The sequence below is a fragment of the Ylistrum balloti genome, unplaced genomic scaffold (genome assembly GCF_031769215.1).
Source record: "Ylistrum balloti isolate Yb309-2 unplaced genomic scaffold, AGI_CSIRO_Ybal_v1 Utg369598, whole genome shotgun sequence".
Lineage (NCBI taxonomy): Eukaryota > Metazoa > Mollusca > Bivalvia > Pectinida > Pectinidae > Ylistrum > Ylistrum balloti.
In genome coordinates, this window is record NW_026781880.1 from 407,774 (window position 1) to 430,292 (window position 22,519).

The 22,519-nt window shown below is 36.5% G+C and overlaps 1 protein-coding gene across 1 annotated transcript in view; it reads right to left on the minus strand.

The window, feature by feature from the left end:
* The window catches only part of LOC132545676 (BMP and activin membrane-bound inhibitor homolog), a 34,191-nt gene extending 14,419 nt beyond the window's left edge, over positions 1-19,772 (minus strand). The window contains exon 1 of the mRNA XM_060209366.1: positions 19,436-19,772. Coding sequence (XP_060065349.1) covers positions 19,436-19,535 — 100 coding nt within the window. The 5' untranslated portion in view covers positions 19,536-19,772. The remainder of the gene's footprint in view (positions 1-19,435) is intronic.
* Between the last annotated feature and the right edge of the window lie 2,747 nt (positions 19,773-22,519).

Here is a 22,519-nt window from a genome sequence, read left to right on the forward strand (position 1 = left end):
ATATCTCCTCAATGGTGATTGTATCACGTTAGTAACTAATATATCCTGTCAGGAGTCGACTGTACCCTGTCACAAGAGGCCAGCATCTACATGCCTCGTGGTCAATACCTGTCGGCGGTCATTATCTGCACAATTCATCACAGAATCATCGTAATATACGGAAAATAAATCCTGATATCAGCACCTCCCTAATCAAAGTCAGCTGGGATTAGAACGGGGGGCTCCTCTCGTAATTTTTCTGCATGTAAGGCATGCTTTAAATTATGGTTTTCATTTACACATATTTCATATACATTCCGGATATCTTCAGATATTTAAACAACACTCTAAAATGCCATTTAAAAATATGTATGTATGGAATCAACATCCGCAACGTGAAATACATTGTTTCTGTGTTTTGATATTTACGTTCAAAATTATCAACGTCCTTCATTTCCAAACATTACGTCGATTCAGCGTGTCCACGTCTAATCTGTCTGATCGATATTGAACGATTTATCTAAGAAAAATAACTGCTGAATGACAACAATCTAAATCTGAATGAGTGAAAAATAGGTATCTACAGATCTGCGTGTGTCGCCAGTCCAGATTTCAGCCGTTGCCCTCCTTCATCGGCGTGACAAAGTGTTGACTCCAGAGTGCCTGAAGGTTCTGAAGTGTTGGGAGCGTCTGATGAAGTGGGGACCACACATTTTTAAGACATTCTGATGAGACTCCGAGACATTGTGTTGTTCCAGAAATTCCTCTAAAACCTCCATACGCAAAACAAGTTTCTTTTTTAATTCATTACTCCATTCCATAACTGGAAATGATATGGCGTTTTCACGTGATTTTTACAAAGTTTTCGTTATTATCATTTTCGTTCAGACACATTTAGTAGGAAGTGCATAGTTTACATACTGTGAAGTAAACAGGAGAAAATAATATTGCTATTTTGATCTGGAAATTTTTCCGAAGTGCAATCCTAATAAATCGAAATAAATATTGTAAATCTCAGTCTGTTTTAACGATCGATCATCAGATTGTTTAAGAATTTTGTTTCTTCAAAACTGTTTCAAAGAACGTACAGAACCACAAAGCCGAAACCGGCAATCCATTTCTTGTTTTGACAGACGTAAAAATGTCTATAGCGACTGTAAGGAATCACCCGCTAAACATAATTCAAACGTTTGTAACTCGTAATTCACGGGTTTTGTGACCTCCTTGGCTAGATATTGCGAGAAAATAATTTTCCTTTTTCCATAAGCACTCCTTAGAGTAATTAAGAATTCAAGTTCTTCAGAAAGGCAAAACCTCGTGAAGCACGAGAGTGGAGGTAGTAATGGGACTTCAGCGACGACCCCCTCACCCTGGCGAACATTCAATTAAAACATCGACTCGTTCTACAAGCCACTACAATTACTGTATCCCTGTAACGCACAGGCAGAGGAATGCATGCTTTGGAGGGGAGGCTGTACGCTGGAGTATCAAGAGTGATGACGATCGACGCGGGTATTTTATTGAGATATATAGACTTGGGAAGAACTAGCCATGAAAGCTCTCGTCGATGCAGCATGCGTCTGGCGCTATTAGCCAGCACGGTGTTTTGCAGTCAACGCCAAGCTTTGTGTGTTTGAATTGTCTATATATTGAGTAAACGCAGGTGACATTAGGTATAATGTTACAAATCAGAAAGATATTCTGAAACATTTCATTTCTAAAATTTCAAATATTTTTGTGTTTGCTTTGAAACCGATACAAATCACAATCATCCAAACTTGTGGTTTGGTATATATCGTTTTCACACGATTTTTGAAGGAAAGTGAAAACAATTGAACATGGCTTTCACTGTGGTAGCGAGTCCTTGAAACCAGTCGATGAAACCACGAAACCAATCATTTTACCTCAAGAGATAATTACCAAGTATTGACCACTGCAGGGAGACATGCAGGTCACTAATCACTTTTCTATAATCATTGATGAAGAGCCCTTATGAAAGTAACAACTACAGAATTGCACATTTTCAATAGAGTATCATCGTCATGTTTTACCTGCGCTTAAACGTTGCAAAACGGTAATCATCATGTCAAATATGTTTATTTTTTTCCCACTTTTGATCAAACATTATTTCAAAACTTTTGTATTTGTAAAATCAAAATACGTCTTAAATGATGTATATTGTTGACAGTGAATTATCCTAATGCATTTCATTGCAATAAATGTTCCCACAACTTTTAAACGTTGCCAACAACTGGCATCAAACAGAAATTTTGTTAATACATATGGCTATATTCTTTCACATCTTTTCCTTTTTTCGTCAGTTTTAGGCTTTCTGATACGCGCAACAAAGACGCACCTTAAAGACGTCCACTATTTAGATAGGTTATTAAAGGTAATCCCGAATTTACGTAAAACTTCGGATGCAGTGATGATGTCTATCTAAAGGCGACTTTGTTTTAGACCATATTCTACTTAAAATTAACTATTCTTTATGACAGGATACACACAATTAAGTTTAGTCAATGGATTCACTAGTCAGGAATTAGGGACAGACATAACCTGCCCTCTATCCCTATCAGTAAATCCTTTCTCCATCTGCACGCTCCACGTTGCGTAAGAATACTAATCTTTACAAATGTAAACATCCATCCGTACTTCAAACTGGTTGGTCATAATTCTCATATTCTGAAGAAATTCTAATTTGTAACGTGGCACTTTTTTTATCTTCTTCTTCCTAACTTCTCGTGTTTGAGGAGCAGCTGCCTCGTTTCATTCCTTCTCTAAAGTAAGAACAATTTCTACATGCGGTGAGATACGTTGAGTGACAAGACTGATTGTAATCATTGTCGCGTATGAAAGAAGAAAAAGCGTACTCTCTTGGCTCGTCTTCGTATGACATGGTATCATGATGTGTGGTCAGATCAGCTGGATTATATTTATTGGCATATTCTCGAGGAATGTTATTTCATAGCACTCTGCAATTCATCAAAATGTAAATTTGTATCTTATCAAAAAATCTCCAAATGATACCAGATTACGCCGCGTGAAAAGTGAGAGGAATCTCGACGGAAACATTTTGCCATGTTAGTACGAAAATACTGTTAAATGGGAGACCACTTTGCATGGGCTCGTTAGGACACTGCCCGGAGCAAGTACTACCTCCATTAAAAATAGTCCCGAAACATTTCCGCGGTCAGGTAACGAGAAAAACAAAAGACCACCTAGGTAGACATTAACAATTGTCCAACCCATCCATCTTGTCTTATTCTTGGTTCGTTATGTACGATATGATTACCGGGAAGCGCTGACCCCACGGGGTCACTATAATGTCATTTCGAGCACAGGTGCACATACACCGAAGTGTTGAGTACTAGTAACGATATCTAACCAGGTACTTGTATGCCGTTATAAAACCTGCTGGGAAAATACGTTAACTTTGTAACAGTGACCACACTTTGAACTCTCGTGACGTTTGTGATGTTTATTTTCGAATTTTTTACATGTTTTTTTTCTCAGACTCTTTCAATGTATCAAATCATTTCCGATATTCGAAAATCGCGGAATCAATTAATTTCGTAAATAAAGTAATATCGATTTCGCGAAAGAAAGTATAATCTGACTTCCTGAATTCAAACGAGAACATTATTGTTACAGGTGTACATAAGTTTGTAAGTCAAGACAACGTTAATGTACTTTGTTATCCGCCCATCGACATTACTCACCTTGTGGGGCTCGCTCTATGGACATAAACATTTATTTGAGCGACCTATCAGCATGCAGGCCATCTAAGTAAAATCAGATCACCATATTCAAAGGTTTATCAATCGGCCTGATCGCATTTACGTAGCTATGACAAAATATATTTTTATGATAATTATTGAAACTGACCTTTATATCTTTTATATACAGAATAATTCATGAAATAATCTATATACGATATACATGAGTTAGCGTCCATGTTCATTGTAGGATCTCAACATGGAGCTTTTAAACAGTGATGGTCAAGAACGGAACTAGAACTTTTACAGGAAGATGATGCATTCTTCAACATTATAGACTTGTCAATAGTCAAATAAAATTTCACCATTTTTTCCCCGTAAGATTCTTAGACCATTTAGAATTAACTGGCAACGTTCTTTAGCTGTTTACGTATAAATACATCTCCCCGTTTCGACGCCAAGGCAATTTTGGCTTAAATCTGCGTCAGAAAGGTATAAACACGATAATGCTTTTCACCCTGGGGTCGGCCAATATGCTACAAATATATATGCAGCATTCTGGTGATTATAATAAACAAGGGGCACGAGCGGGGAATCTAAATGCCATAAATACGGGGCACCTACGGGGACTCTGCACTAACTGTAATAAATTAGCAACCTATATGATATTTTCGTCTCGTTTCATGATTCAAGCGCCATTTTGAATTAATTACTTAAAATAACGTCACAAACAAATCAAATCTAGATTTTTATGAAGAACTGTCTCCATCAAGTGGCAGGCAACCTCAATATGGAAAGAAAACGTCATTTATAATTTAGTGACAGTGTCCTTTACTGTTTAAACAATGAGCTTCTCTACACAGCATATAAGAAAACGTATATTTTGACATACCGATAGTACAAAACCGCCCGCCATTGCAAGCCGTCGTTCTGTGTATAAGGTATAACGCGGTTTGTGTCAGCCCCGGGGCTAGCTACACCAGTAAGATCGTATGACCTCGCCGTATGTAGATGATAGATAACATTCGTCTAATTTTCCTCGGTGAATGCGTTTTCTCGTCGACGTCATTCATCAGATATTTTGACAAAATATAAACTTAGAAGTTAAAGAATGTTTTCTTCAAATTCCCACCCGGAAAATTATCATTTAACAATATAACGTCGCAGACTGCACGTATTGGAAGGGGTAGGAAGTATTTAAAATGGGGTCGGGGAGAGATGTTTAGGAGGCGGGAAAAGAGATATTGGGGAGGGGAGAGACGTATACAATTATGTTTGAGGCGAAGCTCTAAAGAGTGGGTTTGGAGGTGAGAGATGTATAATGAGCGGGGACAGAGTGGTTTGGGAGGAGAGATGTATATTGAGCGGGGATAGAGAGGTTGGGGTGGAGAGAGATGTATATTAAGCGGTGAGAGAGTGGTTGGGGGAGGAGACAGATGAATATTAAGCGGGGAGAGAGAGGTTGGGATGGAGATATATGTATATTAAGCAGGGAGAGGGTTGTAGGGGAGGAGAGAGATGTATATTTAGCGTGGAGAGAGGTTGGGCTGGAGAGAGATGTATACTGAGCGGGGAGAGAGAGGTTGGGGAGGAGAGAGATGTATGTTAAGCAGGGAGAAGGTTGTAGGGGAGGGGAGATAGGTTTTGAAGAGCTGTTGCGGGGAGAAAATGGGAGTAAGGCCGGGACAGTCATATAAAATGACGCACAACACAATATTATGCTGTAACACTATGTAGTTGGCTCGGTAGGCCATTTAACTACAGTATTTATCACACAACTCCATTCATGTTGACTAAGGCCGACACTTTTCTAAACAATTTTGACACTTTAAAGTTAAGGATGTTCAAATGGTGTATTATTTAGTTATGAATACGGCCTCTTACTGTGTAAGCGTTGAGATGACTCGGATTACTGTATAAGCGTTAAGGTGACTCTGACTCGTACCAATGCACCCATCTATACGTATATAATAAACTGGAGCGAAACTTGATATAAGAAAAGGGATGTTTGAATAGGTCTACAGTTACTTAAACACCTCTCGAACACAATGGAGCCCATTGGGAGGCGCTGACAAGCAATACAAAAGCTGATACCACGTCAAAAGAGCAACACCGGTCTGCCCTAGCTCAGTTTGTGTGTGAACGGCCCTCGTAGATGAATCGTGTACAGAAGCGCTAGCGTTATCGCATGCCTAAATCAGAACATTTGAAAAGTCTTAAAATGATAAATTTCTATCATAATTTTATTTAAACGCAATTTATGGCATATGTCACACACGGTGTTTTGAATATGGGTGAGTAATCTGTAGTAAAAACTAAATAAAGAACAGGACTACAGCTTATTCTGTTATAGTTTGGGTTGAAGCGATTAGCTTGATTCTGCTGCGTGTCGTACAAATCCTAAAACTACAGCTTATTCTGTTATAGTTTGGGTTGAAGCGATTAGCTTGATTCTGCTGCGTGTCGTACAAATCCTAAAACTACAGCTTATTCTGTTATAGTTTGGGTTGAAGCGATTAGCTTGATTCTGCTGCGTGTCGTACAAATCCTAAAACATGTGTCCAGGACAAGTCACGAAATTCTGTAGCACGTGTTAGTATTTTTCATGCGGCCGTTTATATAACCATATTAAAGTAATAGGACTTTTAGAGTTGGAACAGAGAAAGCCTTGCTGTAGAGAACTGTAGTGACATCAATGGATTTCCCAGGGTGCATCAATTAGAGCTCAAATAAAGATTGAAGAGAGGTAAATCTATGTATCTCAGCGACATCAATAATTCTGAAGTATCAGAACCGAACATGTATTTTTAAATTCACGTTTAAATAGTTAAAAATTACTCAAAGTATTCAAATTTGTTGTATTAAAGTTTTTTTTCATTCGATAGTTTATAATGTCAATAATTAAAGCGGTCTTGAAAGCTTATACAGTTTACATAAAGCTGCAAATACGTCTACGATCCATTCGGCTAGCTATACCTATGGCGCGTGCGCCCCTTTAAAGTCCCTGCACAGCCGTTTAAACCTCCTCGTCGTTCGCTGTCAAATTATTATTTAAGTCTGCCATGCGTAATGATAGGGGCGTCCCGAGACCCGCCTGCTCCAACTTCTGGTATATTTGAGTTCTTGTGATAGCGATCAATTTCATTACTGTCCTGCACAAGACACAACTCCTGCTCCCGAGCAAACAATAAACGTTTTCCGTAATATTCTAGCGGTATGCAGTCATTACTTTCACAGGGCGAGCTCGGTTATGATTATAGTCGATCGAGACCCAGTGTCACCGTTCCTAACTCTTCCGGAACCCTCAAACCGACTACGGTGCGCATGCTAGACAACGAGCTTTCCTCCAATGTGAAAATCGCTGTACAAACTCGAGTGTGTGCTCGCGGCGCATTTTAGACATAGTCTCCAAGTCGCCAGCTAAGATCAAGGTCTGATTGTACATGTCTATATGTTTTTATTTCATATATAACTTCTACATGATCTGCGTGACAGCGATGTTTGAGAGTGCTGGAGGCATTAAACATCGTTTGATCGAAAGGTGAGATACGTGTATGTATGTAGACATTTGTAAATTTGTTATATTGGTAGCCGTCTATCAAACACTCTGTGTTTATACTAAAGTATATCGCAAGTGACTGGGGATTCTTTACCGGTCGACATAATTCATTTCCTGAATGAAAGGGAAACACGGCTAAAATATTGCCAGACGCATAAGATACATTAGTGATTATTACTTAACCCGGAACCGGAAATAAACAACCGGAAGCTATATATAACAAATCAAAATGACCGTCTATAGAAATTTGTCAACATTGCACATTGCGAGTATAAATCGAGAATTTTAATAATTTGCGTTAAATTTAGTGAAAAATTTATTAAAGTCTCTATCTTTATAACGCATGACATAGTTACCTAAATACTTGTACAACCGCACCTATTGTCTTATCTGCCAAGCGTTTCAGACTTCTGAACTCTCTATGCCGATTTCAAATGTATAAACATTTCCTACAAACTCCTTAGAGCTAATCTCTTAATGATGAATTTTAAATTATCAAAACAATTTAACATTTGCGGGTTGTTATGTATCTGGGTGAGACACGTCCACCTCCTGATCCAATTTTATACACGACATACCTGGGTCGGTAAAACGCTTCTACTACTATACAACACAAGAACTCTGTAGCTCTTCGAAAGGCTTCTTCTAAACCTTGTAAGCTAGTATATATTTCCTTTCAAACTGTTACATTTAAAATAATTTGTTCGACACGCACCAAATTTGAAATTGCACTGGATTATGTCTAAAAACGTTAAGAACAATTGGTATCTTTTTATTTCTTTGGTTTAGAAAATGATTTCTAAAGTAAATGAAAAAGGCAAAATTTATTATCGTCTGAGCAAGAAACTTATATCTCCATTGCGTTTCCTTTTCCGTGCGTCCTTTTAATCCTTTTAGCCAGAACTGTATTATCTATGTGATGTTTAATGATTACCTAAGCGGCCCATTCACTTCCATTTGCACCCTATGAGTGGTGGCAGCCCGTCAACTCTCTGAGATTGATTACAAGAAAATAAGGAGAAAGTCAACATAAAGCCCTGCAGTACTCCACGACAACGATATCAACCGCCAGGCTAACTTACAAACGTATTAAACTCTTAATACATACAAGATGACTGAACTTTCTAAAAAGTATGGCCACACGACGTCCAGTCGCCCAGACGTCTGCTGTGGTCAATTATCGCCACCAAACGCTCCTTTGTAAAGGCGTACGATTAATTAAATACGAATTCGTATCGACATTTCATCAAGTGATAGGGTAACGATTTATAAAATACGTACCCAAAAGGAATGCTGATTACATATATAAGAGAAAGTCATGGAAAGCAAACTCCCTAATTTACACGGACAACAAACATTACCTAATTTATTTATTTCATTTATTTATTGTAATGAAATAAAGATGAAAGACAAGACAGATACATGTACTAAATATCCAGCGGGCCAAAATCAGATTACACAACTAATAAAAAGACGAAAAACAGATTGAATCAAAGCGAGTGAATAAAGGTCTTTTAAAAGTCGATATCGCATTTGAAGGGCTGCACTTAAGACCCTTCGATATCCAAAATCTACTTGAATAATGAGTCTGGATTTTTTTCTTTAAATCTGTCAGAAAAGACCATAAATAATCGTTATGTTAAAAGTACAAGTTTTAAATAGTGGGTATGTACATTTTGTCGATACAAACCTAAGCTCCGTAAGTCAACAAGAACTCGGGTATTATATACAAAGCAGAGTACAGGGTCGAGCTATGATTTACTGAAGTAATAGCCTTGTCTCTGAACAATCTTGTGAGTAGTATATTACAACACAAATCATCTGTTCATCTAGCTGACTTTAAAAAACAAATACCTACATTTGTATTAAGAAGGTTAACTCAAAATACAGATGAATAATATAATTTTAACTCACTTAGAAAAAAATTCACAACAAATAATAAATGACATTATATATAGAGACCCGTATGCAGAATTTAAATGAAAAAGAAGAACAGGAAAATAAACACACAAACATTATTATTGATGAGTGGCAAATAAAATAAAAAGGCGTTATATCGTGGCTTTACTGTATATAAACAAAGGGCATTACTTAGAGGTTTTACTGTATGTAAACAAAGGGCATTACTTAGAGGTTTTACTGTATGTAAACGAAAGGTGTTGTATAAAAGTTCATTTTTTATAAAGGAATGTCTTTATAACGAAGTTTTCTTGTGTATAAACGAGTATCACATCGATCATAAGCTTATATAAACCATTGTCGTTTTATCAAAGTTTGACTATACATAGACGAGTGCCATTATACCGAAGTTCAATCATATAAAAGACGTTTGTTAAATAGAAAGAGATGCGGTTTTGTTATTATAGAGGTAGAACAACCAGTAAGTACGTCACACAGGTAGAATGACCAGGTAAACGACTAACTTATCAGGTGTATGGGTGGAGGAACGTCCGCGAGCTATCACCGGGATAAACTGAGGGATTTATAACCAACCCTATCAGCCATGTTAGCACACTCTCATTTCACCCTATCAAAACCCATTTAAATACTTAACATAGAAACGTTGATTCTCAAGGGTTTCCGCGCTTTTGTACGTTGTGTGTGTTTAAAACAAATTGTACACATGCTTTTAAAAACTGTATAAACAGACTTCTCTCCGATAGACGGGCAGCGACTGTAGGGTTCAACCACGAGGGGAGATTTTTCTTAGTCAAGTTCTTGGTCCCCTATCTAAAACGACAGCAGAGATGTTTAACCATATCTAACAACGTTTTATATCCTACGTTTTTCCGATACTGAGATTTCGCATGTTTAATACTTCCATAAAAAATTCTACGCCAAATGTGAGGCACTGACAATTACTATAATTATGTATTAAACAATCATAATAGGTCAATTCCATATTGAAACAATATAAGGAGAACACATGACCTACGGGTTCCAGTTATATAGCATCATATTTTCCTCTCATTGTGGAGATTTTTCACAAAATATCATTTTGATTTACCGAAGCTTCAAAACCTATTATTCATCTTATTACCAAAGCTAGAGACTGACAAAACTTCTATTTTAGTGTCTACTGAGGAACGCGCGGAAACGTTCTGTTAAATGAGAATAATGTTTCCTTCGAAAATGTGAATCGATATCAGAAACACGTATACACAGAAAACGTCGATTCAGAAAGTCATACCCTTGTCTACAGTCCTTTAACATTCTGTAAAGAAACAGGTCTGTTTCACAGTATTCAACAACTATCGATAATCAAACCTGTTATTTAACCATTTGTTTGACAATATTATATCGAAACAATTGATAATCAATGCGATTTTAAACACGTACGCCATTTCCAGGCGCCACGGTTATCAAACGGAAGTGTGTTCAAAGACATACCAGACAAAACGGAAGTGGACTGCAGCAGGTTTTCATCTGCTGATAAATCACAACATTTGTAAATATTTGATGGTATTGGATATCATGCTTTCCGAAATTGTGCATGCCTTTGTGTTATTCACAATATCGATGTTTTAATGAAAGCCCCAAGCAAAAGTCTTTGATTTCCAAGATGGTGGAAAATGTTGAGTCAGTATCTTACTACAAGGTTGATTAAGGGTGTATGGAACAGATCTATCTAGCGTTTACGAAGAAAGGATATTGTACAAGTTTTGTAATTATCTGCCATTTTCTGCATCAAAGGAGCCTTTAACTAGGCCCGCCCTCTATCGGAGGGATTAGTGTCCTCGTGCCGTGATAGAGTTAGTCAATAGCGAGCGACCCGTTATCATATAATCATACGGAACCCTACCTTGTACATTCACGACGCCTATAATCTCTACGTTAGTTATCCTCTGTTTCTCGTGATATTTAAGCTTATACTTTAATCATACCATATATCTTATTATCTCTCCGTCTTTCCATCTGTCTATCTATCTCACTGCTGTCTCTCCATGCTCTACATCTCTCAAACCTGCGATCACGAATCCCTTACCTTGGCTAAATTTAACTAAGAGCGGAAACGGTGGCTACGAACGCGAGACACTGATACACTTATTATATACTTTTTCATACCACATTAAAATACCAAACAAAATGTTAAAATAATATTGCACGACGATTTCAGACGGAAAAGAGGGTAATTTCCTCTCGTTTTGAGCATGCGTATTGAATGATTTTGACGAATAATTAACTGAGGTTCGTTGTCGTCGAGGCGAGTGTCAATTCACGTTTCACGGTAGATCTACCCGACTGAAGGCGATCTTCATGTGTGAGCACACTCCCCTTTAAACCATTGTAAGATTACCTCTGCTAATACCATGGTGTCGTCACCACAGCCGAGGTGAAAGCTAGTCTGACGATACAGGAGAGTATCAGATTCCGGAACGGCCGTGACCCGATCCGTACAATGTTTTAGTGTAGACGTCGGTCTTTTTCAGTCGGGTGGGTATCTGTTTCCAGGGTGTAAACCTGTCATTGACAGAGGTAGACGGACCCATTTTGCACTAATGTAACTCAAACATCTGCTGGATCTCCGCGATTATTCAGATAACCGACTAAAACAAGCCTTATTACCTTGTACTATACAATTCTGTATATCGTATATAGGTCCAAACACTATGGATATGGTTCGTTCAAAGTAACGTACCTATGAAAAACATTATTTTACCTAAACTGTTACCACTAAATTGAATACATTACAGTTCATCATCTCTTTTTGGGCAAGTGTAATTGTAATGTCAAAACTGATTTCAATGCAAACTGCGCTGAAACACATGACTAGAACATCTCACTTTTCAACGTGTGGAAATCTGCAAGTGCAGCAATGTGAGAAAGCTCGTATGGGGTGCTATTTCAAATCGTCATGTGAATTCTTTGACTATTTTCTTTAATTGTCACAAGAGATAATTCGACTAAAACGCTCTCATGCCTAGGAATCTTTAATGCGTTAAAAACGAGTTTGTTAATTTTCTTTTCAAACATAAAACGCATGTTCAATAAATTATCACACAGTGAGAAGAGACAAATTTCTGTTCAGTTGTAGGTAATCCAGATTTTCACCTATCTCCACTGTTTATATGGCCTGTCGTTTCGTATCTAATCGTCGATCCTAAAAATGCACATGATTTCCGACCACTGAAATCTCATTCCATGTCTCTCATATCTTCGGGAACGATTCGATCACATTAGTGCGCGTGCGGGCAACTTGGTTGAAACGTAACTCGGTGTCATATTATCATGTTTCAAAACAGTTCGGAGGTTGTGCAAAAACGTCTCTCATATCAGGTGTTTTCTAATTCCCCGATAAGATAGCAGTATAGACGGTCGCCGCAACTTCAATATTTCTTCTCCAGTGAAGAAAGAAGCGAAACGAATCTAAACGCGTATGTGCAACCCAGAAATGGTTCCTTGTATATCAGAAGATCAGGGAAGCTGGTGTTGTATGATAATGTATAAGTTGATTTGGCTTAGAGTGAAGACATAGTCTTTTAATACAACAATAAAACTTTACCAGGAGATATCCAACTCAGCAAAAGATCATCAGAACGTTTTTTTTCATGGAAACGGCGAAACGATTACATTACTAAAAATGTATATTATCAACTTAAGCTTTGAAATATTTCTCTTCCAAACGTCAACAACGCCGCAATTTTACTGACAATGAACGCGACGTCAAAATTTGTCTGTACATTTTAATTGTTTTTAAACGGTGACGTCAGAATGAATTATTTTAAGTATTATAACTCAAAGCAATTCAATGAGTAATAATAGATATGAATCTTTCTGAGAAAGTGAAATAACATTATTATCTAAATTCTACCAAAACGTAATTACATTCACTACAGTTCCAACAGCTTTGGACTGGAAACTATTTCAGATATAAAATTCAAATAAAGTATTCAGTAGGAATAGCCAAAACTGTTTTTATTATTTCACCTTATAATAATCACCATATATACAATCTCATATACCACGTCTTCTCCCCGGCACCAACAAATGTCTACAGTATTTCAATTAGACAATAATTAATCCTACGATTCGTTGTTTCTATGTAGATGATTTAATTATATCTCGACTTATATATCAAAGATCCTTGTAGACTATTCTCCACCAGTCTTTGATCATTATTTTTTGTTTATTAATTATGTAACATTAGTATGGTCTTCTCTGGCAGTGCCCGTATACGGGGTCGTGCTGTCGCACGTACGTAGACGTCTTGACGGGACTGCGTTTACACGTGCTTCCTGTTAATTAGACCAAAAACCATGACGCCCACCAAAAACGTATTGTTATCTTACAATCAAAAACAGATAACCAACAAAACGTTATATCAAATATGCCAGACTTTTAGAATTTAGTCTGAAATTATATTTTTTCCAGTCTGGAAAGAAAAACAGTTCTTGTTATTTCTGGTTTTCTTAAACTTCTTCAAGAAGCCTATGATTGTGTATATGACGGATTAGTTAGCGTAAGGTGTATGGTTTTGTCTATCGCGACAGTGTGTCTGAGGAGAAAAACGATCTTGGTACTTATGCTATAGGTATAATATACTCGCCGATAATATCTAGTTTTAAAGATCAACTGAGGAGTACTGGATAAACAAAACTTAGTTCATTAACGTGAGACCCTCTTCACAAGATCAGACAATCAAGTTCAAATTCCTCAGAACCACAGACGACAAGACTAGCTGATCATTAGAGAAGATAATATTGTTCCCGGCAAAAAACTCAATAACATATTGAACAAAAGACGTTATTAATGTGTGAAACACAACATCCTAAATAGAGTTTTCCACAGGAAGAATAATGTCCAAGCGAAAATTACGAAATGAATGAAATAGAAAGGAAAGTAAAATTTAAGCACCTGTGTTTCGGTTCGAACGTTTAAACTCTTCAGTGATTAGAGGTAAAAACACTAAAACATGGGCCAAATCTGAATGACAGAGAAACGTGAAGTCAATGAGAGCTGTGTAAAATTTCAAAGGAGATGGGTAAACTTTGACGGTCAAACCAACCGTGATATACTTGCCCTAGGGTGAAAAACTCCTAGGTGGCATGGTTTGTTTATAGAGGGCGCTTTTTTAAGGAGGGGGAACATCACTGCATGTGTCGGTACACATTTGTTCAGCTTGGTTGACGACTGTATGGTAAATACCTTGAGAGTTTCTCAATAGGTCAAAGAAATTGCTGCTGTTTCCTAAGACCTGACCAAGGAAAATCATGTATTCATTCAAAAAAGGGAAAAATAAAACAGGAAAACAATGAAAAAATATTACAACCCGCTTTTAGTTATGTTTACCCAATACGAAAGTAAATATTTCAAACCTTCGTTCAGATATCATAAATTGTATATTCTTATTTTCATTAAACACAAAATATTCACTTCGAATCGCATATTGGTAAATCTAAATTTAATGTCTGTAACTTTGGTAAATTTAATATCTATAACTTTGGTAAATTTAATGTCTATCTGTTTAAACATCAGTAGTTACAGCTGTACGTTTGTTATAATTTACACCCAGTTTCTACTGATTTTTGTAAGTTTTCTTTCTTGTAATTTTAAGTTATTCTTTTTTTGTGAGGGACTTAAGAACACATGAAAAAAAAAATATTGTATGATGGAGAAAAGCTAAAAACAAATAAGGTTATTTTAGTTTTCCATGGAGATAAATGAAGAAAAGAAAGTACATTTCAACTGTCGATCTTAGTCGGAACAATCCAACTACACAAAAACATAGGAGAGGTAAATTCGAGGTACTGTTTAAGCATGAATAGTGGTGCCGTACAGGACGGTTATAATAACACTGGATTATATTTCGAGAAATTATATATATTTTGGGTAAATAATTTGGAAACAGCATTAACAGTCAAGGTATAATAACTGGTTTGATGCTGGTATTCCCGTCGACAAGTCACCGACACACACTGTCAACAAGCAATAAACATAGGATATATTGGTGGCAAATTGAATGCACTGCCGCATGTTAATTAACTGTTGTCATAATTAACCCACTTACAGAGAATACTAAAATGCTTCTAGACGCCAGCTCTGTCTGAAGAAGAACAGGCATAATCGCACCAGCTAGTCACATGTCAATTTGGTTTCTCTTCATGTCTACAAATATGTACATTACAATTAAAGACGGTTAAAATAGCCTAATTGAAAACCACGAATAACTGCCAATTAAATGCCAGTTTATATTCGCTATTTCGGTTTCCAATACAAACGATTCACTAATATATTTATATTTCACATGTAACCGTATTTAAGATCAATTTCTTCTCCTAGCCCTGCCTTGATTTTTCTTAGAATACATCTGACAAACATAATCACCGCGTTAATAGCCTTCAATTTATTTTCAGCTTTAAATAAATCTCGAATTTTCTTAATCAGAGGGTACCATTGTCGACATATGTGTATTTTTCTGCCACTAGCACTGCCATTGTCGGAATACACCTGCCACCTGTAGTTTTGCTGTATTCAGCAGTGACGGAAAACAGCTGTCTCTTAGCACATGCGTTAATTTGACAAAATTACTTTCTGAATTTACGGAAATATTACGTTTAACAGTATAAATAACTGTTGAAGTATGTGATTTTATATGTTGTAATGAACATTTATCTACGAAAATTTATAAAATCGCCAGACACTCGTCATTTTTGTCTTTTTTCACCCTCGCCAAAATATAGCTTTTATTTCATATTTCTTAAAATAATATTTTAAGACACTGACCATGTATTCTCTATTTCCTTGCTGTAAATACATACCCAGAGCGAAACTATTTTAGACATACGCTTACCCTCCCTAGTGCTTTGTGGTTCCACGTCATATAAATTTATTGCTTCCCTCCGTATATCGCCACATGTTATAATGTCAGTTTTCCGTCGAACAAATCATGATGTAATAAATCGCAATAAAAGTCACCAAATAATGGTTGGGACTAGCTTTTCTAATTCACACATCTGTGACAATAATTATACTTCTTTTTTGAAGAAAATTTCGATATTGTTAATTACACGAACAATACAATTTATTTGGTACAATTTCTTTCTTTCTCTCTAGGTCAGATCTTCACTTCGTATCGTGTGGTATTGTATCGAGTCTATACTAAGCACATCCTACCGTAAGAGACACAAAAAATGACATATCGAACCAAATCTGGCTCAAAATACTTCTTGCTTTAAACTGTGCACAATTTGTTAGAGAATTATCGATCGCGTATTTGTCGTAAATCACGCGCGCGGCTGTCACGTAACCCCCGCCTCTCCGTTTTTGATTTTTGATTCAGCTCAAATTAATACGTCTAAGTGGAATTTTCAACCACACATGAACCATATAAACCCCAGTAGCCTCAGCAGACGAGATGGTCGTCTAGAAGCAGTTCGGATCGAACGCAACCAACTTGATGGGTAAGGGAGATATCCGGCTCTGCGTCCGGCTTCTCGGCTCGAAAATTGGAATCAATGTCAGATTTTCGCTACGCGGTATAGATTTTTAGGAAATTTGATAAAATTGTAATATAATACTCTAGCGCATGAAATGTTAATTTATAGAATATGGTGGACGGTATACCTGACTGGAATGGATGTTGACTACCAGGGGTAGCAACCGGTTCCTTCCTTATATCGCAGAAATCGGAAAGCGCATCGATTTTTGGTTCATTTTGAAAACTGTTCAATGTTAGGTCAGAGGAAAAATGAGAAAAACGTGTTTATACGAATATGCGATCAAATCAAGTCATAATTTCCAAAATACATTTACAAAACGGTATGAATTTCGGTCAGGTAGACGGTTTCTATTACTAGTGTATCCTCAATGTTATCTTAAGGGGCCAACCCCGCACTGTTTTTGTAATGAGAGTATTTGCTCTAAGCAAACTAACTGTTCAAAAAGCTAGGCCGACTTTAAGACTTTAAATAAAACTCGAGGAGCATTATAAAATTGAGTGGTGTCGTGTTTCAGGGATAAAAGTATATGGACATAGAAACGCCGGTCTGATGAGAATTCAGTGTCGATAATTATCGATTATCGATCTAATAGATTACACTTGACTTCTGTTTGATAAATGTGCGTCAGGTATTTTTTCTAATTTTGTTATTAATTCATCGTTGTAAAAATATTCTCTTTGTATACATTTATTCACTCAGATAGGATTTTTTAGATCACAATCCAAAATCACACAGACATACCATCAATTTCTCTGCTTCCTTGTAGAACAACAGATGTAGGAGGTTTTACGTTAGTGTTCGTCATTAAAAAACAGGCAAATATTTTTTTCAAAAATGCGCTATGTCGGAGTTAATCTGATAACGAAGTTCCAAGAAAAACGCCCAGAGGTGGACCATATTGAGTTTATATATCAAGCCTTTCAACATCCTAAACCATTTTAAACACTTAATCCATTTTGAAAGGGTTGTAAGCAGACTGCTGCCCCTAGTGTGTGTCGTTACTGGCTGTCTGGCATGGCTTATTCTCAAGGCTTGGAGATTTTCTCAAGTTTTCACGATATCCATCACGAGACCTAAAACATCCTAATCTTCAAAGAACCATTTTTATAGGAAAAGATATTACTAAAATTCAACGTGTTCTATGTCAACTAATATCAGCAGATAGTCACAAAATCTACCTTGTAGTCAGTTTTCCTTTTAAAAGAAAAAAAATGAACTAAATTTCGATACTAAATTTTGACAGCCTACAAGAAGTATTTGGGTTCTCTCAGCCAGAGAGTTTTTATAACAAACATTAAAAAGCCATATAACACATCTAGGAGAAAATACTCCTGATTCTATCTCTTACATTTCTGTACACTGTCAACGCCTGGCATATACTAACGCACAGGCCATATAAAGTGAATTGATTTTCTTTTGAAATGAGATATATATAAATATTAAAGAGGTTTTTTTCATTGAAAAAAAGAAGCTGTTTGTATATTTGTTACTCGGCTTGAGATTTGCTTTGTTGTCCGGTTTTTACTGCTGAATTTTTAGTTGATAGACCGCCTGTACTCAATGTGATGAGTTATGATAAATTTTATTTTTATACAAAAACATTATTAGTTCTTTCTCACTGTTGGCTCGGCTGGAGTTAGAGAAGACGTCAAGCGGAAATATAAACGATCTCTAAACCTATTTCACATCGCCCATACTGTCAACTAAATACATCAACTCACAACCTTTTAACAACGATTATGACTTTGAGCCAAAAAATCACCGTTTTTTCCCTGAAATGCTTGAGATATCACAGTATAATCATAGCTTGCCAACCCATTATAAATTGTTGTCAACTAAAATTGTATTTTACGGTTGGACAAGAAATGAAAATATTCCCATTAAATTTAAACAATTAGCATTGTTAACAATTCCCTAAATGTTACTCAAGGTGCTGAATAGTTTAGGTTGAAATTTCAGTTTTAATATTTAAAATGAAAAATAACACAAATTAGACATAAATGCATAGATGCAAATAATGTTAAAATTCACGTATAATTCAAATGATCCCTATGTGAATTTTTTATTAAGTATTGATTATAAATCCATGTATTTGAATTTCATCAACTAATTAAATTCTAGCCACGAGGTTCAATATCACGGATAACACGAATGATCACACAGAACATTGAATACACGTGTGCTGTGCCGATGTATCTCAATTCGGATGATAAAATATTGAATTTTCAAATTGAATATTGTGTCGGGCTAGAGTGTCGAGACATGATTTATATCGGTAACATGTGTAGATTGGATTTCACGACAAGTTAGTTTGTGCTAGTAGATCAAGAGACTTGCCTGGATGTCATCTTGATACAGCATCTGTAAGGCCGCAGTAACGGCGCGTTCGCTACACGTGTTTTTGTTGTTATTCTGTGTGGCTTGCTGTATCTTTCTCTGTCTGTCACCGGTATCGCATACATGTCCTATATTTTCAGACTGACAGATCCAAAAAGGAACTCTAACACGTTGTGAACATTTGTTCGGCATTGTATCCCGAATTATACCTTAATTGATAAACAAATTATGATATTTTAAAAATGTTGACTTCGGGACCAGATGCCTAGACTATCAATATCATCTCGGGGTATGTTTTTGTTATTCTGGCACATCATCTCAGCATGACTTAGACAGGTAATACATATTTTCACAGGTAAAAATGAGACTTGAAAGGACCAAACACGACCACTACAACTTACCCTCAATCGCTGCTAAACAGTAGACCATAGTCATAAGGAGAAAGATTCCCAACTTCGACTCCATGCGAAGTGAAAATGTACTAACTGTACAGTACAACATATAATCACGAGTATTTTCTTCCGAGATATGTTATGATCCTTGGTAATATCACATAGTGGCAGGTGACGACACCTACACAGCCATCAGATTGTTTATATCCACTGGTGGCGGTCCATACAAACATACTATGACACACTCCAGTGTAAACATCCAGTCTATATCCCGTGCAGCAGGGATATATTTCCAATAGGAATAGGATCTAGCTCGTGTGACATGACGAGAAAACTAATACATCGAGCTTTGCGTTCTTTTTGCTGCCATACTATCACATCCTATACCAACACACTACATACTGCTTCTCTTCAACTGTCAATGTACTAAGTATCCAGCCCAGCTCGGTAGAATGGCGGCCATTGAATGGTTGACTTGATCAAGGGGGAGGAGTCGAAGGCGTGTCTCGTGATTTCAAGCTGATTAGACGAGCGTGCTCAATGGCGCCGTTCTGGCTGGGGCTCGCAGATATGTTATGGCGTTCTATTGAAGAGAACGCACTGTTGATTTTACTACACCGTTGATAAACTGATCACCGCCGCGATCCCTCTGTATGATTAGGCCATGTCTGTGCCATGTAGACTATAGACCAGGGAAAAACAGGATAGTTTCTGAATTAAGACCATACCACGACAATTAGGGGATGGATAGCTCTGTAGGGGATTTCAGGGCAACGAATATATGATTACTTATGTCTAATGTATTATATTAAAAGGTATTTATCTTTAATCCAAGATAAATCATATATATTTTTTCGTACAACAATAGAAAGAACTTCATTGTAAATAAAATAGGCACATTTTTAATTAGCACGAACAGAAATAATTAACAGAGATAATATGGCCATTTCAATGTGTGTAAAGTTTTGTAATCTGTCATTGTCTATTTCACTAATGTTACTGTTTGAGTGATAATTTTCAGTGATACGTTTTTAAAAAGCCAAACCATACAGACACGCTGATTAGAACATTCCAAGTTGTTTTCAATGTCTTTTTTTTATTCTGAGGTTCACAGCGATTTCACATCGGTTTTGTTTGGCTTTGTGTTCAGTATTTTATCAGTCCGATCTTAAGTAGCTGACCTTGTCAAGAAGCTTAATCTATTACATATTTTTTTTACAAACGAATAACAGCGGAGACATTAGAGAGATTTGAAAATAAATATATAATTATGAAATTATCCAAACATGCCTACTCAATAGCTGATTGTAAGGGGAACTATAATTTTCTGATAGATAGACATCATTAGTCAAGGCTGTCTATTATGTTACGTCACAAGTTGCTGTGTCTAGATAGACATCATTAGTCAAGGCTGTCTATTATGTTACGTCACAAGTTGCTGTGTCTAGATAGACATCATTAGTCAAGGCTGTCTATTATGTTACGTCACAAGTTGCTGTGTCTAGATAGACATCATTAGTCAAGGCTGTCAAGTTGCTGTGTTAATAGACATCATTACTGTCTATTATGTTACGTCACAAGTTGCTGTGTCTAGATAGACATCATTAGTCAAGGCTGTCTATTATGTTACGTCACAAGTTGCTGTGTCTAGATAGACATCATTAGTCAAGGCTGTCTATTATGTTACGTCACAAGTTGCTGTGTCTATCTAATTACTATCGATTAATGATAAAGTAAATTCAAATTTTATTATCAATATCAATTTAAAAAATAGTCACCCTTTTACTATATTTGTCAGTTTCAGATTAACTTTTTGGACTTTGATCAGAAAGTGATATCATTGTGAATTATTTTGAAATTTGTAAGCACTTACCTTTACTCTCTTGCTTTTTAAATATTTATTTATAGAAAATAAAAACAAAAACAAAAACAAAAAAGCCCGCACTAAAATGGTGATTTATATGGAGTTTCCGGACTTTCCGGAGACTTTCTTATGATAAGTGAGACATGTGATAAATTACAAACGTATCTCTTTGTCACTAAATGTTTTATAAATTATATAAATCTCGAAAGGGGGTGACGTCATAAGAATTGGAGTTCTTACAACACGGCCAGTAGAAAATTGTGATTGTGTTTTAAGAACTCGTATTCTATTGACGTTGTTACCAACATGAAGAAAATGTTTCTAAAAATGTGACGTCAGGAGCTATACAATTTGGTTGTGATCACTTGATGGTCAGTCAGTAAATGCTATCGAATATTGAATTCTCACACAAAATGAAAGTTTATTCATCCTTGTAAATTAAAGAAAAAATTTATACAAGAACTTCTTATATTGATTAGAAATTGGAGCAGACATATTGAAGTGAACGTCTGTTTTCATAAATGACAGTCAGAACTTCGGTGCCTCAGGTCTATGGCTATACAATAAAAAATAAGATTAAAACTGAGCCGTAAAATCTCAGGTGTCATATCTTTGACAGGTAATCTTATCTGTCACTCGCTAGAAATTGGCCATTTAACAGATGCGTTTTGGAGAATGAGTTAAAATGACGTCATCTAGCCTCGCCTCCGGGGGATCCACCCGGAAAATAGCAAGCAAAGGTGAAAATTCAACACGGATTCCGGAATCACTCCTCTGGCTAAGGCAAATAGATTAGTTTATTACTTCTCCATCTAATTGGATTTTTCAATCTCAATCATTACCTTATATGGAAAGCAGCTAGCCGACGATGTCAATTGTTTTCATGTTGACATTTATCACAAATAGATGATTAACTTAAAGCAACTCGTACCATTCAGTCCAGTACACTTCAGAATTTACCCGCCTATGCCTGATTTTTGTCCTGGCACGAGTAACCTCCCTTTGTCTATTCCTTTCCAAATTCGGATTTACTAATCCTCGCTGAGTAACGCCAGCTATGGAAAACAATTTACACTGGCTCAGCCATCAGGAATGAGCTGTGTATATTTCATACATCTGTAAGATTATAGTTCGGCATTTCAGAGGCGTTTCTTCCTTTCAGTTGTGATACACATTTCTATAAAAAAAATAAGCGTGTAATTAAGTATTGATATATAACTGTATATATT